The 18119-nt window shown below is 47.0% G+C and overlaps 1 protein-coding gene across 1 annotated transcript in view; it reads right to left on the reverse strand.

Moving 5' to 3' along the window:
- FGFR2 (fibroblast growth factor receptor 2) overlaps positions 1-18119 on the reverse strand; it is a gene marked incomplete at its 3' end in the record, with an annotated part of 101907 nt that overhangs the window by 54654 nt on the left and 29134 nt on the right. Inside the window, 2 exon segments of the mRNA NM_001099924.2 lie at positions 1071-1194; positions 12605-12774. Of these exon segments, the coding sequence (NP_001093394.1) occupies positions 1071-1194; positions 12605-12774 (294 nt within the window).

Consider the following 18119-nt stretch of genomic DNA (forward strand, 5'->3'; position numbering starts at 1 on the left):
TCAGCCCACCATCCCAAAATGATAAGACATGCCGTAGGTGTAAGTTTATCGGTCTTCCAACAAGATAGAGAAACACCCTATCTCCATCATTACAACAAAACTCATGCTAGATCAGACATGGGAAGAAATTTGAGTTCGAGAACGATACACTATGTGGTCTTAAGATATGCACTAAAGGAGCCTATGTAGCCAAGCACTTTGATAAAAAAGTACTCATAAACCCATAGAAACAGTTCCTTTCCATTTGGGGTTTTTTTTGTTTGTTTGTTTGCTTTTTTAGAGCCTCACCCGTGGCATACGGAAGTTCCCAGGCTAGGGCTGAAGTGGAGCTACAGCTGCCGAACAGAGCCACCCCCACAGCCACAGCCACAACCACAGCCACAGCAGATCCGAGCTGCATCTGCGACCTACACCACAGCTCACAGCAACACCAGATCCTTCACCCACTGAGTGAGGCCAGGGATCAAACCCGCATCCTCACGGATATGAGCGGATTTGTTTCCCCTGAGCCACAACGGGAACTCCCAAACAGATCCCTTTTTACAGAAGAAAGAGCCTCTAGGAACAGCCGCTGAACTTGTAGGATCTGATGACTTTCTTTCGATGGCCCTGCAAGGCCTCTGGACAGTCACTCCCTCCAGGCAGCGCAAAGCTCCGTCATTACAGCCCCTTTTCCTCTACTCTTCAGCCAGCGTTACACGGTTGCCCTTCTTTCTAAAATGTTCTCCTACAGCCGAACCATACCCGTTCCCTGGGACACGACCATGTGCAGAGTAACCCCCGCTTTCCAGACATTGGCACCCCTTACAGCATGTCCACGTGACACAAGGTGAGGCCTGGGAACCGAGGGGATCTTCACACCAAAAGCACAAAACCTGGCCAATCAAGAAACAGAACACGGTCAAGTGCAGAAGAATCCTTCCCAGACAGTGGCTAGGACTTAGAAAGAATGAAAACACATCAACTCTCCCCAACGTATGGGGAGAAACGAGACTCGCTGCCACAGGTTCCAGCGAGTCGAGCTGCCGCAGGCTGGCACCAGACGGCCACACGGGGAGAGGCAAACTCACCAACGACGTCGAGGTGGTACGTGTGATTGATGGACCCGTAATCGTTCTCCACCACGCAGGTATAATTTCCTTTGTCGGATGGAACCACGCTTTCCATAATGAGGCTCCAGTGCTGGTTTCGTACCTGAAAAGATGGTTATTGAACAATCTTAGTAGAGCATACCAGCTGCCTTGCTTTCTTGCTTGAAAAGACGTTGGGAGAGACAAAGGAGTTAGAGGAGAACCCCCTGAAGTCTCAGTTGTCTCATAGTAAGTGCGCAGAATGGTGACAAAGGAAAACAGTTAACTATCACCCTGGCAGGGCGACGGTGACACACTCCGATATGGAAGAGTGAGGGGAACGGGTCTGTCCCCACACTGGGTATGAGGTTTCCTCCAGGAGCTTCCAAGTGGCCGGAGGACCTAACACAGGATCAGTGCCCTTGGGCAGGTGAGCTACCAGACGGCTCATCCACTGGGGCCCTCAGGCCCTACCGCCCCAAGGAACCACGTAGAGCAAACCCAGTGAACACGCCCTGGAAACCAGCCACTTTTCCTGGGCACTGCTTCTCCTCTCAGCTAATTTAAACTTCCATCTCCCACAGAGCCCACAAGGGGGTGCTTTTACTGTCCCGAAACCCCGTGGTTTGAAGGCCTCAGGGTTCCTTCCCCTGGGCCCTCCGATGCTGTCAGGACATCTCAAGAAGTTTCAGCTGGGAATGCAGGCCGGCCCCTCCCATCTCTAATGGTGGCTGAATAGATGCCACATGTTCCTAAGAGATACACTCAGAATCCCAAATGTGGGAGCAATGAATCCTTTGCAAACTTAGGCCACGTATCCATCTGTTTACTAACTCCTTGAGACCTTGCGAAGATAAGCAGGACATGTGCAAAGAAGTTATTGGGATTCTTCCTCTGGTTCTGCCAACATGCAAACACCAGATTCTGATGTTCCCACCTTGATTTTAAAACATTTCAATAGACTCGGGTTTGCAAGGAAGCCTGGTGTTTCCTGATTCAGACCAAAATGCAGATTTCATCTTTCAGGGTCCTGGCATTAATGCTTCTCTCCAAGTCCCTATCATTCTTAAAAGGTATTGTGGAGAAGGCCTGCTGGAAAAAAATGCAAAGGAAGAATAAAAGGCCAGGGCCCACTCCTCTCAACTACGCTTTCAGGAATCCCAGCTGACCTTCTGAATGATGCCCAGAGCACTGCAAGTGTTTTCTGCCTTAATCACATAAAACCTGATAATGCCAGCAGAGCCTCTGCGAACACATGAGTGATTCAAGGAACTAAATTAGAGTCTAAGAAAATCAGCTTGTGAGCGCTCCATTCTAACAACAGCAGGGCACGGCAGCTGTCCACTTTGAAAAGCAGAGCCAACAGAGGTAGGAGACGAGAAGAACAGGCTCCAGTACCACTCTCTTCATGTCAGACATTCAGTGCATCACAAGCCAACACGACAGAGTGGAGTTACTGAGGCCGAGGCCAAAAACAAGCTCGCCGTTCATCACTAACAGTCTCACGAAGGATCACAGGCGTGAAGGCTGGACTCTTCTTCTGAACAGAGGACAAGCACTGAATTAAGACGGAGTTCTGGGCACATGGTCCCTCAGCCTCACAGCTGCTGCCTGAAACTGACTCCCCCAGTACAACCATGGACATTGTTTCAGAGTCTGAAACATCATGGAACCGGCGTTGGTCTCACTGTCACAGAAGAAATGTCTGGCAGTAAATGAACTTGAAGGCATCAGACCTACAACAGAGAAACTCTATTCCCTATCCTGGAGAAGGCTTGCTCTGAGCTCTTGGCTGGGCAAAAGACTTTTAGGAGAACCCAAAACAAACGGCCACGTCTTCTCTTAGGAGGGATGCATGCCTTCTTGGCAGAATATGCCGAAGGGGTGTTCAGAAGGAGAAGATGTAAATGCTAAAAGTTCCAGTGCATGGAGACTTTTCTACCTAAATCCTGACACCACCCCCCCCCCCCCGAGGGCGAGCCTGCAGCTTGGAAAAGGCAGGAACCAGCTCCTTGATTTAACTCAGGACAGATGGCCCCATGGTGGGGCCCCCTCCCTCTCCCCAGGCCCTCAGGAATATCAGGAATGGGACTCTCCAGGCCTCTGAGGAACCCGTCACGTGGAGGGTAACTCAGGCCCTGACGTCACCAAGCCACGTAATCCAGCATTTAGCCCCGCTGTAAATATTCAGTTCTTTGAGCCCCCGCTCAAATGTCATGCCCATAAGCCCTTAATCACGGCTAGTGCCTGTCTCTGGATCCCATCCAAACTGTCAACGTCTTTCTTGTGCCTGGATCCAAGATTTGGCAGAACGCGTACTCCAAACGCAGCTGAACCTGAACTCTTCAGAGAGGGCATCGTCTGCCTCTGCCCCAGACAGTCGATCTTGGCATGTGCAGCTCGGCTGCCTTTTTTAACCCTAGGGCATGTGGTCAGCTCCAGTCTTTCGCTGGGACTATGGCATTCCACGTGAGCTCCCTCGAGAAGGGCACACACTCCCTGGAAATTTACTTCCTAGAGATGCACCAGGATAACGTTAATGAGTGAACGGCTATAAAATGCTTTCACGATGAGAAACACATTTACTCAACAGAGACCTTGGTCCTCAATCAATAGTGCCCCACATGGTGTGGTTAATATTTATTTTCTGACACCATGGCTCTAGTATTGGATTCCTTGACATACCACCAACCCCAGATCTTACACGCTATGGCATTTTCCAAATGGATGCCCTTGGAAGCCGCCAACAGAGAGACTCTGACACTTTTGGAAGGGACACGCTAGCACTGCTGGGTGACTGCTTCATGACAAACTAAAAGACTACAAACAGTACCTCCACAAAGATGGGGGACAGAGGCACAGACTTCTGTGCCTTTTTTTTTTTTTTGTCTTTTTAGGGCCACACTTGCGGCATGGAAATATAGTGGTTCCCAGGCTGGGGGTGAATCAGAACTGTAGCTGCCAGCCTGCACCACAACCACAGCAACGTGGTGGGATCCGAGCCACGTCTGTGACCTACACCGCAGCTCACACAACGTCGAATCTCCAACCACCGAGCAAGGCCAGGGATGGACTCTTGGTTCCATCACGGTAACCCGTCAGATTCGTTAACTGCTGAGCCATGATGGGAACTCCAGATTTCTGTGCTTTTTTAAACCACTGTTTCCATATCAAGACTCAGGGTAAACCTAAAGAGACTACAAACATGTAAGATGCCATCCTCAGTGTCTTTTTCTCGATTCCTCAGCTTTTTCATGCTCCTGTGTTTCTGCTGTTAGGTCAGATGCACACAAACCATCTTCGCTTTCACAGAAGAGGGAATGTAAATACCCAATAAACATATGAAAAGATGCTTAACCTCATTAAAGAGCAGGGAAATGCAAATTAAAACAATGATGAGACACTGTTATTCACCAGCTGATTAACAAAAAGTAGAAAGATCAATGTCACAGAGCACTTGGTAAGGATGGAGAGACGCAAATTGATAACAGGCACACAAGTCGAGAAACATCTTTCTGTCAAATAACTGGCTAGTACCTATTAAAATTAGCAACACACACTTTTTTTTTTTTTTTTTTGACCCGGTTAATTCCACTTCTAGAAACCCAGCCGACACAGAAAAGAGGATTACTTCCAGGCACATAATAAATTTGTGGTTTCAAGCACAGCTTGTAACGGAAAAAAACTGGACTCCGTCAAGAGGAGACTCGTTCATAATGAACAGTTTATTCCAGAAGAATAGCATGCAGTCATTAAAAAGAATGAGGCATTCTTATGTTCAGTCCTGGTAAAATACCACTAACAGTTATTGATAAATGAAAACAAGCAGCCTGAATACAAATATGTATCTTCAGGATTCCATTTTGTAAAACTACACACACACACACACCACACACACCCATCTAGGTGCATATAGGCCTGAATCTGGAAGCATGACTTGTATATACACAGGTAAAATCAGAAAGAAAATGTTAGCAATAAACTTTACGTAAGTGGTAGGATTCAAAATGTTTACACTTTTCTCATTTTCACTTTTCAAACTTCAGCAGAAATCTCATGCATACACACAACAAAAAAAGTGAAACAAAACAGCTCTGTGCCTCCCTGGGGTAGCAGTAGCTCTGAGGCAGAACCACTGTACATGTAACTCTCTGGCAGATCAACCACGAAAGCCAGGGAGAAGAGGAATCTTGCACCAACAAACACACACACAATTCTTTCCTTTCATTCCTGCCCATGGCCAAATCTTTGTGGAATTCATCAGCATTTTTCATCTGCCAAGGAACAAAACGAGAGAGCGTGGGGTTTCAAAACTATGTTCACCAAAGGCTTTTAAAAATAACATTTCAATACCAAAAGCAAGCAGACTGAAGCTAATGGCCTCAACTCTTTTACGTGTAATCCAAAAACTGGATCCACAAACATTCCACACCCTGTCATCACAAAGACAAAAGGTGGCCCAGACAGGTTTTTTTGGAATTCCTCAGTCACCTAAAGCCTTCAAGTTGCACATTAAGCCCCCAGCCTTCAGGGAACAACTGGGAATGTCTATTGAGTCTGTATGACACCAAAACACCTAGGTGAAAGGTCAAAGGTCAAAGGCCCAGCTGTCACCTGGATGTTTGTTTTTCACGTTGCAAAAAAACTCTGGACATTTCTAAATACCCAGGTGTTCAATGACAAGCAGAATAAACATCCAGAAGCTGGATGGAAAGTTTTGCTTTGTGCCAAATCGAGGAATGCTCTGTCCATTAGATAGTAAATACCCCCAAGACTTCCTTCCACCAGTTCAGGGCTCAAATTGTGGAGAAGGACAGCAATGCCTTTTAAAGCTGGCCTCCCTAAGGTGCCCCGTGAACTCAATTCAACACAGACCAGTTGTCATTAGGATGCATAAAATCTTACTATCCCACACCAGCCCCCCATATCCAGCTGGTTTCCGGGGTACTCCAAACCAGCCCTCTGGGAAGTGTATACACGAACTGTGCTTAGATGTGCCAAGGGCTGTGGCACATACAGATGCCTATCGCCACGCAGATGTGGAGGCAAACACCTGTTTCATTCTTACACACCAAGAAGTTTGCTTTTGAGGAGAGGTTTGGAGAACAGTGCTGGGCAAGCTCTGATCTTCCAGGACCAGTGGCAGAAAATCTTCTCTTTTCAGTAAGTAACAGATCTCTCCAGAGGAGTTGGGAAGTGAATACTAAAATCCAAGGCTGTTTTCTTAGATGTCTGTTCCCTAATAGTCCCCAGAAAAGTCCTCTGCGGACAGATGGCCAGTGGGCATCCACTGCTTTTTGAACTTAACTCTAAAAAAATCTCATGGCCTTCCTTAAAAAACTCAGCAGACACCCAAAGGAATTGAAAGCGAGGACTTAAACAGATACTAGTACACCAGCGTTCCTAGTGGCATCATAAACACCGTCGCCAAAAGGTCCATCACCAGACAGACGCATGGCTCAACAAAAGGTGGTATACATCCATATAATGGAATATTATCTGGCCATAAAAAGGAATGCAGTTCTGATTCATGATACAACATGGAGGAACCCTGAACATATTAAGTGAAATAAACCAGATACAAAGGCACAAATTCCCAATGATTCCATCTATACGAGATACCTCAGCAGGCAAATTCAGAGATAAGAGAGTAGATGAGAGGTTACGAGGGCCTAGGGAAGAGAAAGAATGGTAATTAGTGCTTAATGGATACAGAGTTTCTCTTTGGGATGATGAAAAAGTTTTGGAAATAAATAACAAATTTCATGTCATACTTTTACACACACCCCCAAATCTCACACAGGTCACAGAAGCTGGACGAAGAGGACACCTTGCAATATACTTTCCATCAACTGGTATTTATATGCTCTTGGGAAGCCATTACTGTCTCCGTATTTTCCATTTATCATAACACTGCTTTATTTTGTTTTGTTTTACAAAACATGGAACCACATTTGAAAAAAGCAGTTTAGAAGAGCATGAACTTCGAGGTAAAAATTGCCTGGGTCCATCCAAACGGCAGCTCCACCACCTCGAAGCCATGTGACAAGCCCCATCCATGAAGGGGGCAAAAGAACAGTGCTCACCTTTCTGGGCTGTGCAGGGGACAGAGCGCCAGGTACACAGGAGGCACCCAGAAGAGTCAACACACAGGTGAGCACACAGTACATGCCAGGAGATACCAACATACATCAGCAACTCATCACAGACTGCCTGATCGGAGGAGATTAAAGCAGAGTATCTTGGTTGCAAAGAAGCTCAACAAAGTATAAATAGGTTAAAAAGTACATTAATATTGATCCTTCCAAATAACTATAATTGGGGTTAAGCGTAACATTTACTAACCTAGAAAATGTAAATCTAACCTGCCCGTCAAAACAACCCATTTAGTTGTGATTTGAAGAAAATAATTTTTTTTGGTTGTCTTTTCTTGCACCTGGAATAAACCTGGGGACTAACAGTCCACACTCTATGATGCTTCTCTCTGGAGGAGCTCCTTGGGAATTCAAACCTCTTGGATGCTGTGGGCTCTTGTGCCAATTCCATGGCCATGGTGAAGGAGAGCTTCATCCTATGATCTCCCTTGGGTCTTATGCAGCTAGTAAGTGGCTTGAAAGATGGTTTTGAAGAATACCCTTCTCTATGCCTAGGAATGAGCTGGAAACGGGGGTGATCTATTAATTCCCTCAGTCATCCTCTTGCCTTTCTACATTCAATTGCAATAACCAATCACAGCCCTACAGACCATCTAGCGTTACAGGCAACGTCTTTATTTAAAACAACCTGTGCTGTTGTTTAAGACAAAAAATGTCTGATGCTGTGTTAACGGTTATGCTACTAAGCCACAGGGTTTAGTGCTGGAAAGGACCAGACACTGAAGATTTTCTACTCCGTCTTCTCATCTTAAGGATAAGTGCTGTGAAGCCTGGAGCCCAACCAACTTGCCCACCGTCAAGGCTGATGTCAAAAGCCCGGGCATCAGCACAATTAGGGAGACATAGCTTTGCATCAAGTCATGCTTTGTCATTTTAAATAAATTAATAACATCCAAAGAGCCTTTGCCCCCATACAAAGAAAAACAATAATTTGACTCTTAATCACCCAAGAATGGCTCAGCATGGGTTCTTTGATAAATAAGACTGAAACACAGAATACCAAAGAGCTCTGTGGGCCATTTTAATTAAAATGAGCTTTCTACCCTGTTTCATAATTCTCTTCGACTTTGTTTTGGTTTCTTGTGTTTCTTTTCCCTTCAATGGCCACATGTGCGTAAGGCAGCAGATCAGGGCCAAAGGGCCAGACCCATAAACAGGTAGAAGGAGCGAAACAGACAGCTGGGCCACCAGAGCATGGCCGTGGTTTATGAGATGAGATTTATGAAGGAGAAGAAAAAAAAAAAAAATAACAGGAATAACACAATTTTGTTTGTGGAAAATTTCAGGTCTTGCTTTCTGGAAAAATACATCTTGGGAAACTTAATGCTTTGGCTTCTTCATTAAATAAAGGAGCTAATGGATGGGATGGAGGAGAGGGGTCATTTAGATATCAGCTGGATCCTCCAAGTGAGCACTGAGGTCTCTCTGCTTTGGGGAAAATGCTGAGGGATGGAAATTACAAACTGTATAATACGGTTCCCTCAGGTCAAATGTGCAGAGGTGCAGTTCTTGAGAAGTGTATGTAGGTGGAGTTCCCACTGTGGCACAGTGGGTTAAGAACCTGACTGCAGCAGCTCAGGCCGCTGTGGAGGTGTGGGTTTAATCGCCGGCCCAGCGCAGTGAGTTAAGGATCCTCTGTTGTCACAGGTGCGGCTGTGGCTGCAGCTGCGGCTCGGATTCAATCCCTGGCTAGGGAACTTCCAGCCATTACACAGAAAAAGCGTGGGTGTTCCCTTCATGGCTCAGTGGAAACAAATCTGACTAGTAACCATGAGGATGCAGGTTCATTTCCTGGCCTTGATGGTGGGTTAAGGATCCAGCATTGCTGTGAGCTGTGGTGTAAGCCGCAGATGTGGCTCGGATCTGGCATTGCTGTGGCTGTGGCACAGGGCAGCAGCCGCAGCTCCAATTCAACTCCTAGCCTGGGAACCTCCATATGCTTCAGGTATGGCCCAAAAAAGACCAAAAATAAAAATAATGAGAAGAAGAAGAAAAAGTGTATTAGGATGTAGGTAACAGGCAGAAAGCATGAGAGGGAAAACCCGCACTGTGACCGTGTTTCCTGCACAGCCCGGCATGGGAAGCCAGCAGGTGGAGATCAGTCTCCGTGACCTTTAGTGACTTCACGACCTGGGGACCTGGGATGGGTCTAAAACATTATCAGCAAGGCTTGGGCTTCAGGTAGCTCTGTTTTCCAGGAGATGAGATCTGTCTTTCCCTTTAAGTCCCAGAGGCTGGTGGGGCGGGATGGAATTCCCAAGAAGTATCCAGTATTCCCAAAATGAACAATCGATGCCACAACCATTGTGAAAACCCCTCAGGCACCCAGGTCGACTACTTTTGCATTGATAGGGTGACCTCCCCCCCAGGCCACTCATGCCCACTGTCCCAACCTCTTTCTGCAGAGACAAAGCCCAGCTGGGCATGAAGCTGCGACTTCATCCCAGCCAGCCAGCACCCCACATTCCTAAGCTGTGGTGCCCTCCCCTCTACCCTTTGCATTTAAAAGCAAAATAGATTTTAGATTTTCGTCCCCACACACTAAAATTCCATTCCTCTTTCACTCCAGCAATGACTCCAACATCAAACAACAAAAATACTCTGGCCATCTGTGCCTCCCTGGAAAGAGGCGAAAGGTATCCCGCTGAAGGTTCCTCGCTTTGCTTTTAGAACATTGCTGCTCTTCATTATCCTGTTGTCACCAATAATCAAAACTGAACTGCACCTGCTAAAAATCAAGCGGCACTGCCTCATTAGGCACCCTTCGTCTTCCAGCGCAGTTTTAATCACTCACTCAGATTTGCAAAAAGCTGCTTCCTCATGATAATGAGGTTGGTCCTGTGTATTTTGAGACTAGGAGTTTCAGGAGGCTCATCGAGCCTTTGTGCTCATTTCCAGGGCTGTCTTCAGGACGGAAACGAGTTTTAACCACCGGGAGTTTGACCACCAGCCTCATCCTTAAGTTGTATGTAAATAAATCATTGGAACCGCATCAATTATGTTTGCAGAGAACTTTGGTGGTGAGCAGAGTCCCAGGGGCCTCGTTTTAGTGGTTTCACTCTCCCTTTACCATGAGCATCGCCTGATGACATCTTTGTCTATTCATTCTTTGGAAAAAAAGCCAACCTCCCATCTCACGGTACCAGGCTGAGGACTGAGCAAAGAGACAAAGCATCCTCCTGCTAACCGCTTCGACCAATGAGCAGGAGTTGTGGAGACAACTCAAGTATTTCTACTCCAGAGCTTCAAAGGCGCCCACCTTCTAGCAGATGTGCCTCGCATCTGTTTCACACATAAACCACCCACACACGCTCTTGGATATGGACCCGTGGGCCTTCCCAATTATCTTCTGGGTTGTGGCTGCTAGAAAGTAACTTTTCAATGTTAGAACAAAAGTCAAAAGTCCTTGCAGACGAGGAGTTCCTGTCATGGCGCAGTGGTTAACGAATCCGACTAGGAACCATGAGGTTGCGGGTTCAGTCCCTGCCCTCGCTCAGCGGGTTAACGATCCGGCGTTGCCGTGAGCTGTGGTGTAGTTCGCAGACGTGGCTCGGATCCCGCGTTGCTGTGGCTCTGGCGTGGGCCGGTGGCTACAGCTCCGATTGGACCCCTAGCCTGGGAACCTCCATATGCCGTGGGAGCGGCCCAAGAAATAGCAAAAAGACAAAAAAAAAGTCCTTGCAGACGAAAACACTAAGCCTTTTGAGATGCATTATGGCGTATGGCATTTCAGCAAAGGGCTCCAGGGCACTCTGTGTAGAGAGGAGCCCACACTGATAATGACCAGAGCCATGATGGGGTTAGGACTCCAGGACATCTAAGGTGATGCTGCTGTGTTAACACAGGCACAGGTGCACCCAGGAACGTCCTCCAAGCTATCACACTGCTGCCACCAAGAAATTCGCTCCTACATGGTTCTTAAGGACCTGTGGACTCACTGAGCAGGCTTCTCCAATGCTCCCAGAGATCCCCACGTCTCCCGATACTCGACCCCTTGGTGACCTGCTTTAACAGCAGAAAACAGCAAAGGTGATAGAATGGCACTTCCATGATCACGTGACGAAGCCCATGACTTGTGTCTCCCTCACATTCTCTCTGTTCTGCCTGCTCCCCCCAGGAAGCCAGCTGCCATGCTCCAAGCCAGTCTATGGAGAGGTCCACAGGGCAAGGAACCAAGGGTGGCCTCCAGCCAACAGCCAGGCAGGAACTGAGGCCCCTCGTCCAACAACCTGCGAGGAAGTGAATCCTGACCACGACCACCTAAGTGAGTCTAGAAGCCGACCCCTCCCCCTTGATCCTTCAGATGAGACCCCAGCCTTCCCTGAAACCTCCACTACAGGCCTGCGAGAGGCCTTGAGACAGAAGGCCAGCTAAGCCACACCTGGATGCCTGACCCGGGGAAAGTGGGAGAGGAGAAACGGTGTTGTTGAAAGCTCCCAGGTCTGGGGGTCGTGTGTTCCACAGCAGCGGGTAACTAAGACACCCATTCATGTTCCAGATGCATCAGAGAATGTCACAGTAAGGTTCCTTGGGTCTTCCTCTTACACTAAGTTCCTAAAGTTCTCCCTTTCCGCACTAAATGATTGAAGAAGCCAGATAATCACTCTTGTGAGAGACAACCTTCCTTGCAACTCAGCCCAGAATCCCTTCCTGATCTCCTCTGCCGGACTCACCTAAGCAGCCAACCCCACCTCTTCCTGCTCATCCGCAGGACCACCCGCTCTTCCAGTATCACCCTTGTCAGTGTCTTGACAGCCAGATTTTTGGCCACCTTCCTGCTGGACAAGGAGCCCTGATGAGGTGTGGCTGTGGGCCTAGATGATGCCTGCCACAGACACTGACGTGGCTGAAGAAAGGCCATGTCCACCTCATCCCCCAGTGAGGGATGAAACTGCCTTTCACCACGTGATGGCATGGCCTCTTCGGAAAGCTCGAGGACAGAGGACCGGGAGATGGCTCTGTCGTCTCGGTGGCGTTCTCTCTTAGTAAGGATTGTCTCATAGCCCGGCCTCTCATCCAAGTCCATCCGCTAGTCATACAATCCTACTCATCTGGCAACTGTACGTACACGTCTCCAACGCTGCTCCAGTTTTAGTTTTACAGACTATAAAACATATAGAAAACAGACTCTCAACTTTCGACCCTGCTGTTGTTAAACCCTCTTCACACAGAGAACAATGCAAGTGGAGACGGTCCCTGAAAATCACGTGCAAGTCCAGAGCAGCATTTGTAAAATACCAAACATGGAAACAATCAATAACGATCATTACTGATTTTTTTTAAAAAAAATTCCTTCTCGTTTCTGCTAACTTCTGACCCCTTAAAAAAATGAAGAAATAAAAATGAAAGAAACAGAAGATGTTGAAAGCGTCACTCTACCTTATAGCCTCCAATGCGATGTTCCTGCTTAAATTCCTTCCCGTTTTTCAGCCACCTCATCGTTGGTGTTGGACTACCCCCAGCTGGACAGCGGAACTTGACAGTGTTGGCGGCAGGGACAGCGTGCAGCCGTTTTTCCATCTTTTCTGTGTTGGTCCAGTACGGGGCTCCTGTTTTGGAAAACGACATTTTACAATGTAGCTAGATGGACAGCCCCGTCCGCCTCATGAAACTCCCAACAGGTAAGATCATTTCCTTGTGTATGTGAACGACCTGGTGTTTTCCAAATCTTTGGATAATATTTACATTAGGGAAACATGTTCTGAAGTCTGATCCAGCTGGCCTCCCAGAAGGTCCCTGGAGATGGACCGCTTGATAGTTTACATCTATTAACAGGGAAAAAAGTGTTTCAGGCACCTTCTCTCCCTTGTGCTTAGTGCCAGCATATAAATTCATGCATCATGGTCAAAATGCTACTTTAGACCCAAGGTGACAACACATACAATAACAACAGCTGAATCCCCCCCAACATACAGCCGTGGAGATCGCCACGGCTCTGAAATGATCATATACACGCATAAACAACGGGTGCTGGGCTTATCCACTGGCACTTTAAAGGGGAATCAATCGTATGATTTATCCTCCCAATAGGATAAAATAACTCAGGAAGCATCATTAATTTCCCAGCACTTTATGTGACAAGCCAACAAACCATATGACAAAAATATTTTTTCATTTTTAAAATGAAAAAAAAAAAAAAAAAAAAAGGGCATTTTCTCTCTGGCAGAGGTTGTAAACGCCGTCATTCTGCCATCACGTCTAAACAGATAACTTAATAGGAGGCCACCAATGAAACGTTAACGTTGCACCCTCTTAAGGGGTCCTCAAAAATAGGGATACTAGTGTTTTTTGTTGTTTTTTTTTTTCCAAAGAAGAGGATATCTGTTTTAAATTGCCAAAGGAGTACATTTTTTCCTAAATAAAGACCACAGCATCGATCAGGAATACTGCCACAAAGTCTTCAAGGCTGCTGCTAAGGGCCCGTGACCACACTGACTGAGTGCTTCCAGGCAGACACAAAACCCTAAAAGCTCTCGCATGTTAACACATTAATCCTGACAAGGATTCCATGAGAAAGTCTCTGTTATAATCTCCATTTTCGGGCAAGGAAACTGAGTCACGGAGAAAGAATCTGCCCGAAGCCACTTAAGCCAAGAGGGGCAACCAGAGGGGCAAGCCGGGCAGTTTGATTCCAGAGACCACTGTCTCCCCGCCCCCAACATGCTCCATGGCAGGTAAGAACCAGCTTCTCCAAGGCCCTGGAATCCATCCCTTTAACCTCTCTGCTGTGCAGACTGGAGTCCAGCAGACACAGCCTCGGCTGAAGGCTCGCCACCTGTGTTATTACTGCCCAGGATTTCCACTGAAAGCTCACACAGCGATTTAACGTTGCACGTGTTGGGTTTCCATCTTAGCCAATACAGGTAACCAAAACCCCTGTACTCCCCCACTAAACCTCCATCAACAGGATTTTCAACATCCTAGCACATTCTAGAACACTGAAAATTCTAGCACATAGATCTTTCACTGCTTATTTCTGATGAGCGGTAGACAGAGCATACAGCAACACCCTCCCCAAACCAGAGGCAAAATGGGCAGAGGAAGGCACTTTGTCCCTGATGCGAACTTAGATGTTTCCTCCTTTGCTCTTTGGATGGCTCGGCTCACTCCTGGGGGGAGGTGACGATGTCCTTTGCAGAACAGCCAGGCAGGCTGTCTCGACAGAACCAGGAAGGAGAAAAACCGCATCCCAAAGACCTACCTCTCTGCCTCACCCTTGCTCCTGAAACCTGCTAGAAAAGGTGGAGCTGGGATTTCTTAACAAGGATATACCGTGTCTTCTTTATCCTTCTGTTCATCTAAGTGTCAAGGTGATGGATATAGGTGGCGTGGACAGGATGCCAAGACAGAGCAAAGTGAGGCAAAACGTGTCAGCCACGTGGAAGAGAGAGAAGAAGCCAGAGGGAGGGCGAGCGGGGAGCCAAGGGAAAAGCAAGAGGGCTGCATTCTTTCCTCGGAAACCGGTGGCAACTTGGGAGCCACTTAACTTGGGGTCTCAAACACACCTACTCTTTTGAGGGTTCCCCAGGGAGTCCACCATCCCTATTTATCACCAGTCTCCCAGGGGCTGCCATATCCTGAAACAGTTTCAATCATCTTTCTTTTTAAAAGCTTTCACTGAGAAAAAGCCATCCCCAGCCATGAAAAAAGAAAGCAATAAGAGCACAAAATAAATAACGAGCTTTGTCGCTACACAAAGACTTTTACGAATCGGACCTAAATGAAAAGCCTACCTCATGCTGTCAGGTGTCTGCATTCATGTCACATGTGTAAGTAAACACAATAGCCTATTCATATGAATTAGCTAAATATTAATGCAGTCACTCTTTCAGGTAGCATTGATTACCACCGCGCTGATCCAACGGAATGTCTTTTCTTTTTGACATAAAAGAAATCAGCCCATATGTGCTTACGCACCGTCAGGCGTGACTTCTACGTCCCGTGTTGAAAAGCAGGACTGAGCTTTAGGACCAGGGAACAATGCGCTGTCCCTCCCTCGCTGGGCTAAGCTGTTGGTGAGGCTGCGACACACACCAGGAGGAACACCCTGGACCCCATGGGCCTGCACTGTCGTGGCCTGTGGCCACAGCATGCTGGCAACCAGCAACTTTTTTTTTTTTTTTGGCGCCTAAGTAATGATTTAAGGACAGGGGTAAAAGAATTGTGCTGGAATTTCTGGCAGGTAGCCACTTCCCTGGGGTGAAATTTCAACCATCAAAACTGTACCTATAAAACCCGCTTGTGCAAAACAGACACCCAGCCATGCTTCTCATCGAAAGTCTGAGAGATGGCGGGTGGGAGGGACGCCTAGAAATCCAGTCAACAAAGTAGAAGCCAATCCCCTCCACAACGGTCCCTCGAAACCTGAATTCACACCACTGGCTGCCCCCGAATAACGGGAAATCTTGACAGAAAGGGCTGTCGGGCCGCATTTTCGGGGTTCCTGGTGTGGCAGTGTCACCCCCAACCCTCTGTCCAAGCCCACTCTGGATGAGCAGTAACATCACACAAGCAGGATGAGCTTCAAACTCACACACTTTTTTAAGAGCATCACGCTGGACGGGAGACGGTCTTATTTTATGGCGGCTCTTTCTGAAATCAACCAGTCGATATAAAACCTCAAGGCCCTGGAAGGTCTCAAAAAATAATTACATGAGAGGAATAGCCCCCCTGTGTTTCTACCATGAATGGTCTTCTATAAACTCTTCCTATCGCCAATATTTCCTGCTCTGTTTGCAGACTGGACATGTGGAAATGCCAGTTCCTCTCCCCACCCGGAATGACAACGCACCTGGAGAGAAACAGGGACCAGGCTCCCGAAAAGCTCCTCTACCTAAGGAGGCCTCTTTCATGCCATGGCTGTGAACAGCCTTAACAATTTCCATTTGGAACTCACTCAACAAATTAATGAGCTACAGAAGCCGAGGTGACTCTAGCACGCAGGAGGCGCTCAAGGCGGACGGCCAAGGCCATACCCTGTTGTTTGAAAGACACTGTGTACAAGCATCTACTTTGTATCTCTTCCCTGGTGTCATCTTTGGGATACAATTACTAGAAAAGGAATCGTGGTATAAATCCCCAATGGCATCAAAAAGGAACTATACTTCCAGCAGGAGTGAATAAGTTGACCTAGATGACAGGTACAGCCCCTTCTGCTCTGACACTTTCCAATCTTCTGATGCAGCATCTAGCGAAAGAATGACGTTCTCTTCGGCATTAAACACTAATAATGAGCACGTTAAAGGAAGAGTAAAACCCAGCCAAAATAAATAAGTGCAATCATACCATCATCAAGGTTTAGCATACCTACTCATTATCATTTTCTACACTGAAACAGTTATTGCCTGTCAGTAATAATGCCACGAAAGCAGAATTTTAATTTAATACAGAAGAAGTCTCTCAAGACGTGGCTGGTTAAGTAGATTTATAACCCCACAGAAACTTCCCTCCAAGATCCCTCAACACAGTCTTTTTTAAGCCCCTTCATCCCACAGTAAAGCTTCATCACTCCTTCTCTGGGCCACCTCTTGGTTATTTCTGTGTGCCTCCATCACGAGGGCATTTCTGTGCTAAAATGCATTCCTCTCCTTGTCTGCCGATTAACAAGAGTGGGTCACCTGGAGGGTACAACTTGAGTCCTTTTCAGACGACGGAGCACGTGTTTACACTCAAGTGTTTACTGGATGGATGATGGATGGATGGATGGATGGATGGCTGGATGGACAGACAGACGGACGGGTGGACAACTATTAAAAGCCTAAGCTATAAAATGAGGGAGTTGAACTGAATGTTCTGATAAGGCCCCTCCCAGTCCCAACATTCTTTCCAGGTATCTATGTCCTACGCAGGTATTGATTCTGTCAACAAATGGTAGGATCAGAAGATTTATGGTGACCCTGCAAGTTAAACCTATGGAGAAAACACAGGCTGCTGAGCCTGCTCCCATGAAGACCCTTACATATTTTGACACTGACAGCTAAGGTTTATGGTATTTTTTTTTTTCCCCTCTCTCTCAAACCAAAAAGAGAGAATACAGCCTGGTGGTTTAAAGGAAAAACATGGAGTCATATTACCACTGTACCCAAAGAGACCTCAGTGACCATCTGGCCTAATGGTTGGTGTGATCAATGTCATCCAGAAAGGTTAAGTGATTTGATCAAGGTCACGCGGCCAGAGGCTGGATTGAGACTAGACCTGAGTCTCCAGCTCCCTGAGCAGTGCTCTTTCAACCACCCCAGGCTGCTCTTTGAACTCTCCCATGGTAATTAAGTCAAAAGTTCAAGATTTATGTGAGCTGTGGCTGCTGATGACTGCCAACTGTATTTTTATTGATGCAAAAAATTTTTTTAAAAAGCCACAGCCTGTTTCAGCTCTTAGATTAAGTCTCACAAACTCCCCAAAGCCCCACTAAGGCCTCTGTCTTAAGTCTATAATTAGGGCCTTTAAAAATATCACTAATCAGGACATTTCAATGCTATGACCCCTGATATCTCAGCTCTACCCAATCCCTGAGGTAGACTGCAGTTCATCTGTTTTCAGTTCTGCAGAGAGAAAGAGAAAAATCTAACAAAATATGGAGATGTGAGCAGAGGTGTGATTGTGGGGGGCAGGAAGGGGGGCACTGTATTGAGAAATCTCAGTGAAACAACTTGCTGACCAGTGAGGCACTTGATAAGAAATACACCAAAACAAACCAAGCAAGTGACCCACATGTGAAACGCCTGTGTCCACTGGGAGACCAGTTGCTGGTGTGAGTTCCCAGGATCTGCCTTCAAAAGAGAACTCCCCAGTGGTTGGTGACTCTGTTTGACCAGAGCAGAGGCTGAGAAAGAAAGGATATTCAACCCTGCCAACTGGATGGAACACCACCACTACCCTTTGTGATAAAAAGCCC

This window comes from Sus scrofa, chromosome 14 (assembly GCF_000003025.6).
Source record: "Sus scrofa isolate TJ Tabasco breed Duroc chromosome 14, Sscrofa11.1, whole genome shotgun sequence".
Lineage (NCBI taxonomy): Eukaryota > Metazoa > Chordata > Mammalia > Artiodactyla > Suidae > Sus > Sus scrofa.